General features: G+C 43.5%; 1 protein-coding gene across 9 annotated transcripts in view; it reads right to left on the minus strand.

Moving 5' to 3' along the window:
• The window catches only part of CHD6 (chromodomain helicase DNA binding protein 6), a 203,739-nt gene that overhangs the window by 82,886 nt on the left and 107,808 nt on the right, over positions 1 to 13,045 (minus strand). For 8 of the 9 annotated variants that reach the window (XM_060397044.1, XM_060397041.1, XM_027977203.2 and 5 more), the window contains 6 exons: positions 12,680 to 12,738; positions 11,908 to 12,025; positions 6,045 to 6,131; positions 5,726 to 5,860; positions 2,404 to 2,525; positions 909 to 1,152 (listed from right to left, as the gene is read on the minus strand). In XM_060397044.1, the coding sequence (XP_060253027.1) occupies positions 909 to 1,152; positions 2,404 to 2,525; positions 5,726 to 5,860; positions 6,045 to 6,131; positions 11,908 to 11,997 (678 nt within the window). In that variant the 5' untranslated portion in view covers positions 11,998 to 12,025; positions 12,680 to 12,738. The other variant, XM_042230144.2, reaches the window with a different exon arrangement.

A 13,045-nucleotide genomic window follows, 5' to 3' on the forward strand; every position in this document is an offset into this window, starting at 1 on the left:
TTCATTACTTGCCATGATAAGGAAAGCTGATGGGTATTCCACATGTTCCTAGCCAGCAGGTGGTCTAAACCACACAGAGCTTGAATGCCCAACGAAAACCCTCTTTGCTAGTTTTCAGGCAGAATTAGTTTCACCTTGTAACTTGGGTTCTAGAACAGATTTAACATCATGATCCTGATTCACCTGGGACAAGTGCTATCAGGCAGGACGTACTTCTGTCTTTCCGTTTGTCTTACTGCTACCATCACATTTAAAAAGCAGAGCTGCGTCACATTAGAACACATCTTAGATTTCTCCTGGGTGTCTGCTGCTGCTTGTGAAAACTATGGTATGAGCCCTGCCTCTCCTGTGACTGAATTCATTCAATTTTTACCTTCTTTGTGAAAACCAATGCTCTGGACAAGCCTATAAGGATACTGAGCAAAGTGCTTATATTTAACAAAATCTTCTTGCAAAATCCTGCTGTGCTTTAAGCTATTTGTTTTCTCTTTATGCTTTAACCTCAAATCCGTTAACCTCCTCTCTCTCCATACTCCCTGGCTAAGGATCCTTCCTTTGTTTACAGATCCCTCTGCTCACTTTCTTCACTGAGCACATGGCAATTCAGATAAAATTTTCTGCATGTAAAAGCAACTTCGTAAGCCAACCAAGAAGCCAAGCTTTCCGTGTCCTAAAAAGAGCCTCTGGTGTATGTCAGAGTGGAAAGTGTGCCCTTCAGTTCTGTGTTTCATCACAGATGAAGTTACCAGGGAGGAGTGAGACGTCTGCCTCAATAAGTACGTGACTCTACGGAGTAAACCAACAGTAATTCCACGCAGGGCATTGGACTCTGGAGGACAAGGGGTGGAGAGGCTGCTGTGAGCACGATGGCAAGCTGCCCCGGGGCTCTGCGATGAGCGGGGGCCCACCTGCGCGTCTCTGTACACCATCTCGTACTGCTGGATCATCTGCCTGCTGATCTGACTGCCGTGGTACACAATGGCGTTCATCTCTGTCCACGTCCGGAACTCCCGCTCCCAGTTGGTGATGGTGGAGAGCGGGGCGATGATGAGGAAAGGGCCGTGGATGCCCCTGAGGAATATTTCTGAAAGGAACGTGATGGACTGGATGGTTTTCCCTAGGCCCATCTCATCAGCCAAAATGCAGTTTTTCCTGCAGAGTAAGAAACAGACCATTCATCGTCAACGTCGGAAAGAGGCGGAGGTTGGTTACAATGAAAAAGGTACTACAGAAGCGTACCTTGACCTGTAAGGTCATCGGTGGAGGTTTTATCAGCATTTTCCGGAGATGCAACTGAGGCAAGTTTCCATTATCGTTATTTACACCCTGCCTACTTCCAGAAGGGAACTATTGCAACTTGTGAGAAAATACATGAGATGCATCGATTCAAATGGAAACTAAAGATACTAAAAATTAAAATAATAATGTGGCAAGGAGAAAATTACAAAATGCCTCAAATCTACGACAGTTCTCTACCTGACAAATTTCATGGAAGCTAAGGCAAAAACAGAAACACAAGTTACACGATTCTCATTGTCTATCACCTGTGTTATCAAAGGACAGACTTTCAACCCCTACCCTAACTTCTGTGTCAGAGTGAAAACGCTGGTCTCTTGCGGTGACCCAGAATCACAGGCTGCACACAGTGGTCATCTCTGAAGCTGCGGCCCCTGTTCAGTCTCGCTCATCACTGCACAGGTGGGCAACCCCAGACCCGCCGTGTCTCAGTGAGCTATGCCCTGAGTCCCACTGTGAGTGACAGAGACAAGGCTGGAACACAGGTCTCCAGAGTGCCAGCCTGGTATGTGTTCCACTCCATGTGGTCTTTAAAATCAATGCTAGATTGTTAATAAGAATGTTAACAATTCTTATTAACCCTAGAATGTTAATAAGATCTTAACCCATCTTTCTCAGATGTCATCTGCTTCACCTAGATTCTCACAGGGACTGAAGCTCAGGGTTGAAAACGACAAGTAGAGGCCATCCATGGCTCACAAACAGATAGTGGAGTTGGGACTAGAATGCGGATTCATTCACCTTTAGAGCCAATTTGTGTTAAAGATTTGGGAGATAAAAACACAGTTTTAAAGGATCTTTGGGGTTCTGTTTCATTTAGGTTGAGCCCAACCTTCTGACAAAGGAAATAAAAGAACAATGTTGATGACATCTAAAGATCATTACTCTCTGGTCAGAGAAACCAAACCAAACCAAATCTGACACGACAAACAGAAGTCCTGGTATGTCTGATGTACAGAGATCACCCACTAAACTGACAGCTCCATTGCACTCCTCCACCACTCGGCTATTGCCCCTCTATGCTGGCTAAGCCCACCGTCTCCCTCCTGGCACAAACGTTTGGTAGAAAGATCAGCCCTGAAGACAGGACTGGTTCTGGTTCCACACCTGTTATACCAGTTAAAAAGAAGCCAGTTCATCCCCTCCAGCTGGTACTCCCGGAGCTGGTTACTGTTCTTATACTCTCGCGACTTCTCAAGTTTCTGCCAGGAGTCTGAAGCGGGTCGCTCCTAGGGGAGGGAGGACAGAAAACACAGGACACAGAGCGATGTCTCAGCAGCACGGTGTGGAGAGGGATTGGGGGGGGGTGGGGAAGGTGGCGAAACTCACAACGCCATCCTAGAGCTACCTGCAGACTAAAGCTGCTATCTTCTGACTGACGAGCAGGCCCTGTATTTTCTAGATTTCAGCAGATTACACTAAGAACACCTCTATAAAATTTGCAAGCAATTAATGAAGAAGAGAAACAGATTCACCTAAAATCTTGGTTAAGTGTTATATTGCTTTACTGAGACTCTTAGAAATCACTCCCACTTACATTTTAATTTCCCTACAAGCCGGCACCAAGGTTTTTAGTTTTCTATAGATAGAATTTTTTGTTATTTGTCCCTGTGGTATCAGTTCAGGAAAGTATGGTGGGTCAAATATTTTGTCGATGAGTTTCTAAAGCTAAAAAGCCTATATAATAGAAGTTATAAATTCCTTAAATTCGCCATAAAGGTAAGAGCAATCTTACTGCTTTACTTTTCAATATGAAACACCAATTTCTAAATGTAACTGATCTCTGTTTATATGAAACGCCATTTTTAGCATATATTAAGTTCTAATATATCCAGGGAGCTATACCCAGAGTCTTCATTCTGTTCCACTAAACTGTCTCACGCTGCAGTAAAATCACACTTTTGAATTACTATAGCTCTACATCTGATGGGGAATTATTTTTCAAAAATGTCTTGGCTATTTTTCAATTTAGTATTCTGTGCAACTGTAGAATCAATGTCAAATTCCCTTAAGTTTCCATTGGAATTTCTAATCTGGGGAAATTTAAAATTTTTAAGTATTAAGTCTGCCCATCTAAAAACTTTGTTTATTTAGGTTTTAATTATTTGGACATAGATTTGATTATTTTGCTTCCAGACAAACGGAGCCCCTAGACTGACACTTTTAAGGTCTCAAAAAAAAAAAAAAAATCTTAGCTATGTCTGTAGTTACATAGAGAATTTTGAGACTGCAGCTTTCCTAACAGCAATTTTAGTTTGTGAGTTTTACTTTGGGATATTACAGAAAGTTTACTCCTAAAATATGTTATTATCTAAAACTAAGCCATTTGCATGTGAGATTTAATAAAATATCCCCAATCATATTGTATCATTGATATATGGAGGTAAATATAATGGTTCAATCTGTCCAGACTACTGAAAGTGTGGAAACTTTCAGAAACTTACATACCACAACTTAACCTACAAAATTACGATAGCTGTAGTTAGGCTAAGCTCCTTGAAATACAACTCTGTTGAATATTACTATCAGCACATAGGTACAAGGTGCTTTTAGAAATGCTGCTGCTGCTACCAAGTTGCTTCAGTCGTGTCCGACTCTGTGCGACCCCATAGACGGCAGCCCACCAGGCTCCCCCGTCCCTGGGATTCTCCAGGCAAGAACACTGGAGTGGATTGCCATTTCCTTCTCCAATGCATGAAAGTGAAAAGTGAAAGTGAAGTTGCTCAGTCATGTTTGACTCTTAGCGACCCTATGGACTGCAGCCTACCAGGCTCCTCTGCCCATGGGATTTTCCAGGCAAGAGTACTGGAGTGGGTGCCACTGCCTTCTCCGTTTAGAAATGTAAGGGAAAATAATTTATTATGTCAAAAAAAATTTTTTTAAGAGAAAGCTTTTAAGCCAAGATATTCTCTTATAAACTCTCTTGCTCTGTTCCCTTAATTACATTCTTATCCCCTAGGAATCATTCAGCCTGGCTTCCTGAAGTTCATGTAACACATTTTAATGGCACTCTACCCGACACTACGGGGAGACTTTCTGGAATGTTCCTCATCTCTAGAGACCGAAGGGGCTCACTTTTAGCATCACAGATACTATAGAATAGACTTTCACTGCAGGTTTCTACTTTGCTGACCTGGTAGCACTCCAGATACAGAGGCATCACACACTAGTCTAGTCCCTCCTCTGGGTTTTTCCGCTTTCTCCAGATTTTAGTTTTACATCACCTACTGCCCAGAAACTTCAGCAATCTTAGGATGAGACTCGAAATCAGCTAGAAGTTTCCGATGCCTAGTCTGGCTGGCTCCCCAGTGGTATCACAGACGACAGACAAGCACCTACCGCAGGGCTCCAAAACCTTTAGTGGCTATTATTAAATTCAAAAGAGAATTGATATTTCGAGTCTCCAAGGTGGGTCTTGACTATTAAATGACTGCTACTCTCTTTGCAAAGTCGTTACACTCATGTCTCACTCTCCCAAAAACAAGCAACCAATTTTTAACCAAAAAGCTTTTAGGGATAGGATGTCCTAGTCATTAAGACAAGCGGTATAAAAACAACAATAAGGAACTGGATAACAGTTTTTCATATTAAAATTTGATTTTTTTTTTGGGGGGGGGGCAAGATTTCCTGGTGGCCTAGTAGTTAGGACTCTGCACCCCCACTGCAGGGAGCACAGATTTGATCCCTGGTCAGGGAACTAAGACCTTGCACACCACACAGTGTGCCTGCCCGCACCCCCCACCCCCCCCACACACAAAAAAAAGTGACTTAGGAAAAAACCAAACTGATCATTCCAGTCTTTAGCCATCTTTAACATCTCTGATTCTCTTCCCAAGTTAGTTACACCTTAACTGAGCTCTATCCCAATTCTCTTTTTAATTACTAGGTACCCCATGACATTCCTGCAGCTTGGTGGTAATAAGCCAGAATCACAAAAACTAACCAATTCAACACATATGGAAAACTTATGTTTTCTCTGCCAAGTCCTAGGGATCTTTTGATAAAGGCGAGTTCTTCCCCTTAAGAGTATTCTGAGTAAAAGCAAAGGATAAAACCAAAGAAAAGAGATCACTGATGAAGAGATAAGAAACAGAAACAAAAAAGATACCAAGAACTTATGGAGCTTCTTTCCCAAGCCAGGCAGTTCTTACACCTTCTATCTTACCGACCCCACATGACAGCCATACACCAAGAAAACAAAGCTCATAACCAAGCTTCTTAAATGTCACATCTACCAAACTAGAGCCCAGACCTAAAGCTGACCCAGTGCTAGCAAAGCGTGATGTGGGCAGAAACATACTCTGAACCCCAGTTCCAATGGGCACAACCCACAGTAAGATGCCACAGAAACCACTCGGGAGAACGGCCTGGGGGACACCCCAGATCGTCGCATTACAAGAGACACCAGATAGTGACGTGGGTACGTTACCACGTGCTTGATTTCGGGGAGCACTTGCAGAGATTCGAATTCTTTAACTTTGGCAGGATCCACGTCCTCCTCCAGTTCCCACGTGCTCTCTTCGTAAGGCAGTGAGCACCACTTCACCAGGTAATGCGTCACCTCCTGGAGGCAAAAGGGAGGGGCACTGATGTTCTTTCTACTTAGAGCAATCGGTCCTGCACTGAGGACCTAGGAAACCCTCCCTATGATACAGCACACAAAGGCCATTGAAACAGAGGCCACGTGTTGACAAAACACGAGACAAGCAAGGAAGACACTTTGGAAGAGTTAAAACAGAAACACCTACCTCTCCGGTTTCTGCATCCTTGGTGTGGGCCACCTCTAAGATGCGATCGACCTCCACATAGTCTGGGTTGAACAAGTCTTCGTCAGGCTAAGGCAAACGGGAAAGAAGAGCTCCAGCACCCAGTGTTTTATCTTTAAGTGATCCCCCCAACCCTGGGCTCTATCGGGGAATGCAGAATGAAAAGGTCTGCTTGAGTTTAATTAGGTCCCATTTGTTTATTTTTATTTCCATGACTCTAGGAAGTGGGTCAAAGAGGATCTAGGTGCAATTTATGCCAAAGACTGTTCTAAGTTGTCCTCTAAGAGTTTTGTAGTTTCTGGCCTTACACTGAGGTCTTTAATCCATTTTGAATTTATTTCTGAGTATGATATTAGAAAGTAATCTAACTTCATTCTTTTATATAAAAGAATGCCCAGTTTCCCAAGCACTACTTATTGAAGAGGCTGTCTTAGAACACTGTAAAGCAATTACATTCCAATAAACTTAAAAACAACAACAAAAAAAGGAGGCAACTCACCAACTTTTCTCATTGTCCCAAAATCCTGCCCTTCAGGACTACATTTAAAGGCACAACCACATCTTCCAGGTTGCACCGGGGGTAAGGATTTCCTATTGGTCATTTCAATGCGTGCATACTAAGTCACTCAATCGTGCCCGACTCTTTGGACTATAGCCTGCCAGGTTCCTCTGTCCATGGAATTCTCCAGGCAAGAACACTGGAATGGGTTGTCGTGCCCTCCTCCAGGGTTATTAAGTACTGAGCAAAAATCAGAACAAAAAGGATTTCCAGAGATAACCCACGGAAATCCGGAATGTTAGTTTCTTTTTCTTCTTTATACCAATAACAGTTAATAACTGGATGGATGCATGAGGGGAGCTTATGGGGATACGGATAATGTTCTATTCCTTGATCTAGGCGGTGGTTACATAGGAGTGTTTATTTTGTAAAAGTTCATTGAGCTGTACTCTTAGGACTTGTTTACGGTTAAATAGACCACGCTTCCCACACCACCACCCTCCCCAAAGTGTACCTATAAGAACAGTAATAAGCAAGATTTAGAAATATTCAATGTGTGTCCAGTGCTTTCATGAAAGCCTCAAAACTACCTTACGAGTAGGAAGTGCTGTAAATACTTTAGAGATGACAGAACTGACTCAGAGAGGTTAAATATGTCCTGTGGCCAGGGTCGCAAAGCCACGTGGACCGGAACCCTTACCCAGGTCTTTCTTGCCCAGAAGCCCTCCTCTGAACTGCAGGGGTGTTCTCACTGCCCCTTAGGCTGGAAGGAGCTATATAGTTTCACCTTCCAATATACACAGGAACACTTCTTACAGCAACCCTGGCAAATCCACCCTCGGATTCAATTACTCCCGTGTTCAGGAATTTATTTGCCCTCTGAGACCTGACCCATCGCCAAGACAGCTTTACCTCTGCCTGTTCAGGAGTAGCATCACAATCTTATCATTATCACTATCAAATTACTGCCTAATTTTCCTCCTGGACTCACTGGAGTGAACTGCTTCCTCTACAGAAGCAGTAGCCAAGTGATTCTCTCCTCTCTATTCGAATACCTCCCAACCCCAGGTGTTCAATGTTCTTCAGATGCCATGTTTCCAGATCCCTCGGTGATGCAGAGAGCTAACCTTTGTGGAGCAGTGACCGTGGGCCAGGCACCATGCTAAGCACTTTCATCAACACTGTGTCATTTAATCCTCCCAGGTATCGTGAGGGTTAGGAGGATTTCTGATTTATGAAAACAAAGGATGCTGAGTCCAGAGGAGCTATTCAGTTGGCCCAAGGACGTTCAGCAGTGCGTGGACACCTGTGGGTGTGGGTGTTGTGGGGGGCCAGCACTGGGCATCCACTGCCCACCTTTGCTCTCAATCACTCAGACATGCTTCTGCCCACTGTTAACAGTCCTTCCCCAGCTGCCCTCAGGCTTTACAAAGTCTCTCACTGAATCCCAGTACTCACATCAGCACAATACTCAGGAAAGAATGGAGCATGGCAGGCAGGGTGCCATCTAGGATTACTGGCAGCTTTTAAGCCCCACCCTACTCTTGCTGATGTTGTTCAGTCGCTCAGTCACATCCGACTCTTTTGTGACACCATGGACTGTAGCCCACCAGGCTTCTCTGTCCATGGGATTTCCCAAGCAAGAATACTGGAGTGGGTTGCCATTCCCTTCTCCAAGGGATCCTCCCAATCCAGAGACCAAACTTGTGTCTCCTGCACTGGCAGGCGGACTGTTTACCACCGAGCCGCTAGCTCTTGGTTCACAGTAAACTTTGTCCCTTGAGCTGTGATCCAGTCATCGTCCCCACTCCAAAGTTGTAAAGATCTTTACAATACCAATGTGAGCCATTACATTTACTTATTGCCATTTGCATGATTTAATTCATCCTTGCCTGTCCAGGTGAACCTGAACTTGGGTTCCGTCATTCATTCTCCCAGTGCTGGGTCTGGTGCTGAGGAGTCAGGGGCTAACAGGCCTCCGGCCCCGTGGGGTGTGGGAAATGCTCAGCCTTCTAGCCTGACTCTCCTTCACATGTGCCCCTGGCTACCTCATAAAGCAGCTGGAAGTAATGTGTATGAAGAAGCTCTATTCAGAACTAGGTTATTATTTACAAGAATATCATTTATGCAAGTTATAAGTAAAACTGTTGACCAGGTCAAGACTGAAGACAGTGTTATAGCAACTACTTCCCAATTTTCCTTCCTCTCATAGTGGCCTCCAATCTCCTCCCATAACTGTCTGTTCTCACCAGGATCTCACCAGGGACTCCCGCTATGGTATTTCTACATATCCTAACACAGTTTTCTCTCTCAATACCCAACCAAGGGAAGAAAAAAAAAAAAAATCACTCCCTTGGGCATAAATCAGAAACTAGACTCATGGGGCTTCGTAGACTGCATTGAGGAGTCAGGACTTTATTCCAGGGAGAAAGGAAGTGCTACAGGGTCTAAGCAGGCAACCCTCCTCACCGGCCTGGGCACAGCCAAGTGGTGACTGAGCACGGAGCCTGTGCCTGGTGTCCTGGAGAGAAACACAAGGAAGGCGAGGCCCTGCCTGCCTCGCAGGGCTCAGAATGGCAGACCCAGACCTGTAAACAAGTCTCTATGCTACAAATCCTCGCTAAAATAGAGGCGTGAGTGCGATGTTCTGGGAACCCAGGGAGAGCGTCCAACAGGGCTCCAGGACGGGTTTTCCAATTCTAGCCTTCCTCTCCCTGATGCTCTATCAGAGGAATGATGCCATAAAAAACAGTTCTCACAGGCTTTACAACGAGCCTGGAGAGGCCTGGGGCCAAACGTTGAGGCTAAAGAGAAAGGACTCCATATTGGGACAAAAAGAACACTTACTGACACCATCCTAAAATAGGTTTTTGGCATTTGCGGGAAAAGGAGCACCATGTGAACAATGAACTGGTAAGTTATACGTGGCAGTTTGCTATGATTTGACGGCATCTGAGTGCACTCTTAAGACTGCGTATTTGTGACTACATTTAAAAAATAATTTATATTGTTTTTTCTTTGTAAGTTGTCTGTATAAAATTGAAAAATTACATGTTACAGAAAATAGAAACCACCATGATCCTACTGAATAGAGAAAATCAGGTCAGTGATTTCACATAAACTCAGACATTTTCTATGCATTATGATAGGGATTCTTTTCCCCTGCACACCCACCTCCCACTCTCACCCCCAATGCTGGGGAAGATTGAAGGCAGGAGGAGAAGGGGATGACAGAGGATGAGACGGTTGGATGGCATCACTGATTCAATGCACATGAATTTGAGCAAGCTCCAAGAGATGGTTAAGGACAGAGAGGCCTGGCGTGCTGCAGTCCATGGGTTCCCAAAAAGTTGGACACAACTAAGCGACTGAAGAACAACCATCCTCAAAACGGAACTCTCCTATGCTGTAGGAGCCTAATGTTTTCAATTAACAATAGTTTACAACATTAATCCCCTTCCTATTGACATTAATAATCGTCCTCCAGCATCACTTTTACTAGCTACGCAGTACTACACTCTGTGAAATGTATCATTATTTAATAGTATTTATTACCTAACGTTATGCTTGTTTTCAATTTTTCACCAACATAAACTGTTTATCATAGCTAAGTCTTTGCTCCAAGATCTGATAGTTTCCTTAAAAACAAATGATGGAATTAGAACTGCTGGGACAAGGGCTATGCAAATATTGAGGCATTTGACATCTGTTGTCAACCTGCTCTCCTGAGAGGGCATCCTAGGTTATGCTCCCAAGCCGTGATGACAAAAGGGTCTCTTCCATACACCTTTACCAGCAACGGATGATACTTATTTCTAAAACCTTCCAGTATTTGTTAAGTGAAAACTAGAAGATTCTCATCTTAATTTGCATTTCTTTGGCTGCTAATGAAATGGATTACTTTTTTTGTATGATTAGTAAATAATTTCCCCCCCTTTCCTGAATTCCCCAATAATCTGTCCACTTTTTTCCATTTAGGATTTTGTACTTTTCTTTTTTTCTTAATTTTTATTGGAATATGGTTGCTTTACAATTTTTAGTTTCTACTGTACAGCAAAGTGAACCAGCTACACATATACATAAATCCCCTCTTTTTTTGGATTTCCTTCTCAGCTAGGTCACCATAGGGCACTGAGTAGAGTTCCCTGTGAGATACCATAGGATCTCAATAGTTACCCATTTATATACAGTAGTGTATGTATATCAATCTCAATCTCCCAATCCATCCCACTTTCCTGTATCCATACATCTGTTTTTTATGTCTATGTCTCTATGCATTTTCCTTTTTGAATTATAAGAGCATTTTTTATCATTACAGCTTTTTGTCATATGTATAGGAGTGTATATCATGTCTGTGTCTATGCAAATATAAGTAAGGTTTCCATACTGGATGAGAATTCATGCCTTCTATGTAGATGCATCCGACTCTTCGTGACCCTATGGACTGTAGCCTGCCAGGCTCCTCTGTCCATGGAATTCTCCAGGGAAGAGTACTGGAGTGGGTTGCCATGCCCTCCTGCAGAGGATCTTCCCGACCTAGGGGTTGAACCCCCGTCTCTAATGGCCCCTGCACTGGCAGGGAAGTTCTTTACTACTACAGTACCACCTGGGAAGTCCAAAGTGAAAGTGTTAGTCGCATCTGACTCTTTGTGACCCCATGGACTACTGTAGCACATCATGCTTCTTTGTCTATGGGATTTCCCAGGGGAAGAGTACTAGAGTGTGTTGCCAGTTCCTTCTCCAGCGGATCTTCCTGACCCAGGGATCAAACCCAGGTCTCCTGCATTGCAGGCAGATTCTTTACTGTCTGAACCACCATGGAAGCCCAGTTGTATGTAGGTATGCATGTACACAATTAGGAAAATACATATATGTACCTATGTACTTAAAGATTTGTGGTTATTTTCCAATTTATAGACACTAAAGATGCTCTGATATCCAAATCCACCAATCCTTCCTCTTACTATACTTAGAAATTCCCAAGTTGATATATTTATTTACTTATTTTCTAACATTTTCTAACATTATTTCTAACATTTTCTAACTTTACACCCAAACATTAATTCTTGGAACTACCCTTTTGGGGAAGGGGAGGAAGAAGATGAAAACACTGTGAACACATTCCTTTTGCCATAGAATGTAACCACGATGCAGATTCTTAGGAGTTATCATTTGTAAAGTTTGAGCCTTATTTCATTTTCTTTGACTTAAATCTGGACAACTTGCATCTCAAATCAGGGCATGCCTGAGCAATAGGTCTGCATGGGACTTCGACTTAAAGAAACTTAAACCTGGGATCTAATACTGCAGGAAAAGCAGTGATCAAATTAATAAGTAATGCTTCACCTCAGTAAAAATGTGCTTCATCTGGGCTTGCTTATTCCTAAATCGCTTGATCTTCTGTGCGATGCGAGGGTCCTTTTCGAGTTCTTCCATTGTGGCCCATTTACAGTGTAAGTAGGAACTATCCAAAGACACACAGATTGTGAGAACCGGCAAATAATCAGACTTTAAAGTTTCAGTAACGAGGGTGACCATCTACCATAGCAGCCACGGAGTGGCTTGCTGTGGAACTGCTGGAGACTGGACTTAGAAGGGCCTTGCCCTTCAGGACAAAAACTGAACACAGGACCAGGCAGCAGTTCCAAGCAACTGGTCACTCTGTGGTTTCCAGAGAAACTGGCTCCCAGTTGGAGGCAGGGCAGGTATAGGGAGGCTAGCATTCATGCACGTTAGTGGAAGTGGGCACATAGCAAAGAAAAAAAGGAAAATGCAAGAGAGCAGAAAAGTATAGGCTATAGGACTGTGATTCTCCACATTGTGTGCAAACAGGAACCGCACAGGGAGTTCTGAAAACAGTCAACCCTTGGGAACTATACCCAGAGAAGAAGTCAACTGCCTCGAGGGCAGCAAGGGCTTCAGTAGTTTTAAAAATTTCTCCAGGTGACTCTATAAACAAAGTTGAGCACTGCCCTCTAAGGTGAACTTGAGCCAATTGAGGTCTGTGAGTCACACCTTAGGGGCCATTGTTGGAAAATATAGAAGATAATGATGGGATGAAGGAAAGACGTTTTATTCACATAAAATCTAAAAAAAAGAATACATTAAACAGACGTACAAATTTCTATACTTGACGTAGAACAGCTCCAGGTCGAATGGGGGTTCTCCCGGGTGGACCTGTAACCCAAAGCAAGCCGTTATCAGCCTAGACCCCTGTGGACCACTCGTAAGTACCAAACAAAAAAGGTAAATCAAGCGCTCCTTCTTGGTTTAGAATATCTCTAGAGGACATCTGCATTTTACCAGGTCAGGATTTTTGGCAGCTCTGGAGCAGACTTTCTAAAGGCTGAACACATAGCTAAGCTACAACGTAAAAAAAAAAAAAAAAAAAAAAAAAAATCCTCCTGGTGTCACTCAAAGGTTTCGGCTAGGAGGGCACTCAGCTGAAAAACCCCAACTGGCCCAGGGCACTGAGAGCTGCTGC

Source organism: Ovis aries, chromosome 13 (assembly GCF_016772045.2).
Source record: "Ovis aries strain OAR_USU_Benz2616 breed Rambouillet chromosome 13, ARS-UI_Ramb_v3.0, whole genome shotgun sequence".
In the NCBI taxonomy this organism is placed as follows: domain Eukaryota; kingdom Metazoa; phylum Chordata; class Mammalia; order Artiodactyla; family Bovidae; genus Ovis; species Ovis aries.